Consider the following 5,025-nt stretch of genomic DNA (forward strand, 5'->3'; position numbering starts at 1 on the left):
AACGGGAGGTGAGTAGGTATGGGGTGGCCCTGCAGCCACCTCGTCCCTTTGCAAGGGCTGGGACCCTTCACAGGGGGATGCCCCGCTGTGCCCCAGCCCTCTCCAGTCCTGGGCTTGGGCAAGAGCATACAGCAAAGCCTGCTTCGGGCTTAGCAAGCTCTTCAAATTATAACCCTACAGGCGAGTGGCCTGTGCTGGTCCCTGGGGACATGCAGGGAGGCCACCCTGGCTTACAGGTGTCCCTGTGCCGTGCCCTCCAGGGCTGGGGATGCACACAACTGCCTGCGGGAGTAAGACTGGGGGGAACCGCTCCCGCCTTTACATGCCTTCCTGAAAATAATGGAAATACGAACCGGAACGACGACCGGCAACGTCTTCCAGAATAATTTTTAATTCTGGAAACTTCTGAATTTCTCGGTGGCATCGGGGTGGTTCGTGCCATCCTGTGCGTAATTTCTGACATCTCTCTCTGGTGTTCTGGCATCATAACAAAACCCGACGGTGATGTGTAAAACTCCCCTAAGCAGCAGCAGGAGGGATGTCTCTCTGGGAGAGCTTTAGGCACTGGTTTAACCAGCGCCAGCTGGGACGCCGGGGGGCGGACGTGCTCTTGTCCCCCCCAGGAGCCCTTCATCCCCTCCTCCTCTGCCGCCGGGTGCCTGCATGGGCTGGATGTGATGCCAAAGGCACAGGAGCGAGGCATCGGCGGCAGCCCTCAGCAGCGCAAAAATCTCGCCAACAGCTGAAAATTTTAAGAATTGGCTGGCTAATGAGCATTTGCTTACTAGCAGCTGAAATATTTGTGCACCTCCCCATCCCTGGAGGGATTTAAAAGCCGGGCAGACGAGGCGCTTAGGGACAGGGTTTAGTGGTGGGATGGCAGGGTTAGGGGAATGGTTGGACGTGATGATCTTAAAGGGCTTTTCCAACCCAAACGATTCTATGATTCTATAATCTGGGTGCTGCATTTCTCTTTCTGCAGCCTCACCTGTGCCACCGCAGGGTTTGGCCTTGGAGACAACCCAAGCGATGGTCTCAGTCCCTGGCCGTGCCCCTGCCGATCCCCCCGCTGCTCATCAGGCGTGCTGTGCCGTGCCGTGCCGTGCCGTGCCGTGCCACACACAGGGCCTGCGGCAAGTGCGACCGAGCAACTGCAGGAAGCGCTAAGCCAGCACGAGGGCGGCCGCGGTGGAAACGCGCCCGTTTGCTGACCGAGAGGGCTGGTGGGTGACCGCATCCCTCCGCGGAGCCGCGCCGGGGAGCTGCAGCTGTTTCCTGCCGGTGCCAACAGGATCCGAAAGGTTTAAAACTCCCCAAAGGCTGCACGTTGCCTCTGCCGGAGCCCCTGCACCACAGCCGTTGCAAAGCCAAGCTTTGATTTTTACACAGAAACTGGCCTGTACCCTGGTGGGGTTCGCTCCTTCTCTCTCTCGAGTACTTGGGAGCGTGCAGCCGTCGGGCACTTTGCATGTCTGTCTGTCCTGCCGTTGCGCGCAGGGGGGCTGAGGACAGGCTTCCTCCGCTCGCTGCCTGCTGCGAACTGGCTCCTACCTGGGGCAGCACGTGTAAAACCCTCCCATTCTCAAGGATAAATCCACTCTGCACAGCGATGCTGGCCTTATAGTCCCAGTTGTTCAATTAGCATTGCTCTAAAATTAAATAATTACTTTCTATCGAGCCGACTGAAGACATTCCCCAGGGCAGAGCGAGGCTCAGGCCGGCACTCTCCATGCTCTTTGAAGATATTTTCTACCCAAATTGAAGAAAGAGGAGACCCCCATGGATGGCAGCGAGCCCTGCAGATGGCAGCGAGCCCTTGGGCTGGGGGTGAGCCTGGCCATCCTTGAGCTACGGGGTGGTTTCACATGGGATAACTGCATGGGAGATGGAGATCTGGGGCTGTGTCTCAGCTGGGGACTGCAGGCTGGGCAGCTCCTTCCTGGGACCTGGGGCAGGTCCAAGCCGGGTGTTTGGCCCCATCTAGGAAAAATCCTGCCTGATGGCTGAGCAACCCTCCCCGGGGAGCCCCAAGGCACACGTGGTGCTCCCGGCCCGGTGCAGCCGGGCTTTGCAGCCACGCATTTCCCAGCAGAGCCGGGTGCGTCTCCCCCTCTGCCTTTGCACTCGCCAGGGACCAGCACCCCGAAATCCTCCACCAAGCCCTCGCCCACAGCTTTAAGCGACCATTTCAGCTCCAGCCCCATGGCGCTGACCATCAGCAGCAGGATGGAAGCCCTTTGTGGTGGGTCTGCTCCTCCAGGGAGACCCTCCATTCCCTGCCAGCGCTCTGGAAATGTTGCCGTGGCCCCAAGCCCTGGCACGGACAAACCCCTCACCCCCATCTCCCCGCGCGGCCCCTCCATGGGGTAACTCACATTTGACTCTCCCGCGGCGCCTAGTCCCCCTCGGCTCCTGCCATTGCACTGCGAGCTCCAGCCCCGAGCCCGCGCATTGCTCGGAAGGTTTATTATTAGAGATAGATTTGATTAATGCCTGGGCCATGCGTTTCCTGGGGTTTCCCCTTATCCCTTCGATGCAAATGGGCCGCACGCGCAGCGCATTGCATTGGCTCGCCGGGTGTCAAAAGCCGGCGGGTGACCCTGTGGGTTATTGCTTGCCCGAGCTTTGCTGCCAAGGAGCTGCTATGTCAGTGCCAGAGGCCGCACAGCCCCAGGGGATGCCATTGCGTGGGGCTGCCGGTGGAGAGGAGCAAGTCCCCCTCGCTGGGGGTCTGTGTCACGGCCACAGAGCCCCGCGGGTAGCATCCTGCCAACACCGCACAGCACCAAGGGCCGGCCACCCCCGCCTGCCGGCTTACCCTGCCTCCGGCCGGGACCAAGCACCAGCCCATGCCACCAGCTTGGCTCCTGCTCGCGGCATGCAGAGCATCTTCTGGGGCCCAACAAGATGCCTTTAATGCTGCTTTTCCCTAGTGTATCCATGTCTCGGAGGCAGGAGCGTTGCAGGAGGGCTGCGCTCGCCGGTGCTGCCCTGTGTGGGCAACGGAGGTCCCGGCTGGGCTCGGGGCCCGGTGCTGCCCTCGCTGCTGGCAGCGGAGGTGCACGAAGCATTAATAACACAGCTTGGTTTTCACCGAGGGGAAGAGCTCCCTCTGCGCTGCCGGCAGCCTCCAAGAGCGGAGCTCTATATTTATTTTTAGATCTCAACCTCACCCGGCAAGTGGAATGGGTTTGATCAGCAAACCCACGAAGGAGCAGCCAGGCGGCACCCCCGGGGCTGGGATGGGGGGTGGGATTCAGACCGCACTGTGCTGCTGAGACCGTCCGCCCTCGCTCAGCCGGCTGCGATCGTCGCCACGGGCAGCCTGGTGCCTCCGACCAGCAAAATACCCCGGCGTGGATCTGGCCGGTGGCACGATGCTCCGTCGGGAATGCCTAGTGAAAGCACAGCAAGGGCTGTCAGGCTCTGGAAGGGGCTTCCTGGGGAAGGGGTCGAGTCCCCATCCCTGGAGGTATTTAAAAGAAGGGTCGATGAGGTGCTTAGGGACAGGGTTTAGTGGTGGGATGGGCAGGGTTGGGGTAACGGTTGGACTTGCTGATCTTAAAGCTCTTTCCCAACCTAGACGATTCTGTGATTCTATGATTCAAAGCCAGACTGCGTGGTTACTGGTTTACCCCTTTTCCACCAGCAGCGCATCCATTTCTGGAGGTTTCTACCCCTTTGCCGCAGAGGTGCTGGGCAGGGTCGTGCCGTGGCCGTGGCCGTGGCGCCGGGAAGGGTGAGGGGTGCCGGGAAGGCGGCAGGACAGTGACTCAGCTCGGCCCGGCGGGACCGTTCTGCAGAAGCAGCCGAGGGGGGAAGGAAGAAGTAATACCTGTTACTTTCTATAAACACCAGTGGGGCAGCGTCAAGGTTTTTTCCATTCAGCTCAAAAACTCCTGCTTTGTGCTTTCCATGGTGATCTGCAACCGAGAGAGACCAAAAGGGCGCTTGCGGGGTGCAAGGCGGGGTGGGTTGCAGGGACATCGGAAGCTGAATCTGCTCACGGGGAGCAAACCCCCAGGTGGAGAAACCCAGCACCTCCCATGTGGCTGCGTGTGGCCCATCGCATCCCAGCTCCTCCAGGAGGGAGGGATGGATCCTGCACTGGCACCATCTGATGGAGCAGGGCGCTTGGAGCAAGGATTGGGAGAGGAGGCACACCGTGGCCCTAGGGCCACCGAAACACCAACGCTGTTGCCACGTGTTGTGGCTTTGCACGTGCATCTGATGCAAAGGATGGGGTTGTTGCTGGGCTTGAGTGTCCCACTGGGAAGGCCTGCGGAGGGTCCCAGGAGGGAGCAGGCAGGCAGAGGCATGGCTGGGAGGGGGGGGGTTGCATGGGTGCAAGGGCTTGGGGGGAAAATGCACTTTTGACCGCACATAGCTGGTGGCCATCCATGCGTGGACTGCACCCCAGTCAGATGGCAGAGCCCGTGGCCCATTTGCCTGCAGAGCTAAAGCCGACGGCAAAGGAAATGGTGATTTCGGCAGCGCCTGTGCTGCTTGAGGGTGGCAGAGCACGGCCCCTGGAGCGACGCTCCCAGCCCTGCCCTCCGGCTGTCGGGGTTTTGCAGGGGAAACCTGCCTCTGTAAATAGCAGCGGGAGACTTGCAGTTTCCACCCTGGTGGGCCCTCGAGAGGGAACTGAGAAGCACTTGGGGGCGGTTTGTCCCTCCTCGCTGAGCAGAGACCGGGCGGTGTGATTTCAGCTTTAAAATTCTCGGTGTATGCTGCCACTGGATCCCACCTCCTCGGCCGTGCGCCCCAGCAGCCTGACCCTCTGTGCCCCGAGCGGCATCGCCCCCTCCCACAGCCTCCGAGGACGACGCGTGGCTCCTAAGCACGCCCGAACGCGGTCGCCCACGAGCTGCCATCTCACAGCCAAGGCGGTGGCTGGTGGCCTGCCCTGCCTGGGCTCGTCCCCATGCTTGGGGACACAGGGCAGCGGCTGCCAGCACCCTGTTCTGGGTCCCTGGGTTAAACCCTTCCTTTGCTGCATGCCACTGGTGGGAGAGCATCCAT

The 5,025-nt window shown here is 60.9% G+C and overlaps 1 protein-coding gene across 1 annotated transcript in view; it reads right to left on the bottom strand.

The window, feature by feature from the left end:
- TNFRSF13B (TNF receptor superfamily member 13B) overlaps window positions 1-2,204 on the bottom strand; it is a 6,334-nt gene extending 4,130 nt beyond the window's left edge. The window contains exon 1 of the mRNA XM_009645948.2: window positions 2,129-2,204. Within this exon, the coding sequence (XP_009644243.1) occupies window positions 2,129-2,204 (76 nt within the window). The remainder of the gene's footprint in view (window positions 1-2,128) is intronic.
- Between the last annotated feature and the right edge of the window lie 2,821 nt (window positions 2,205-5,025).

Source organism: Egretta garzetta, unplaced genomic scaffold (assembly GCF_000687185.1).
Source record: "Egretta garzetta isolate BGI_Z169 unplaced genomic scaffold, ASM68718v1 scaffold299, whole genome shotgun sequence".
Taxonomy (NCBI): domain Eukaryota; kingdom Metazoa; phylum Chordata; class Aves; order Pelecaniformes; family Ardeidae; genus Egretta; species Egretta garzetta.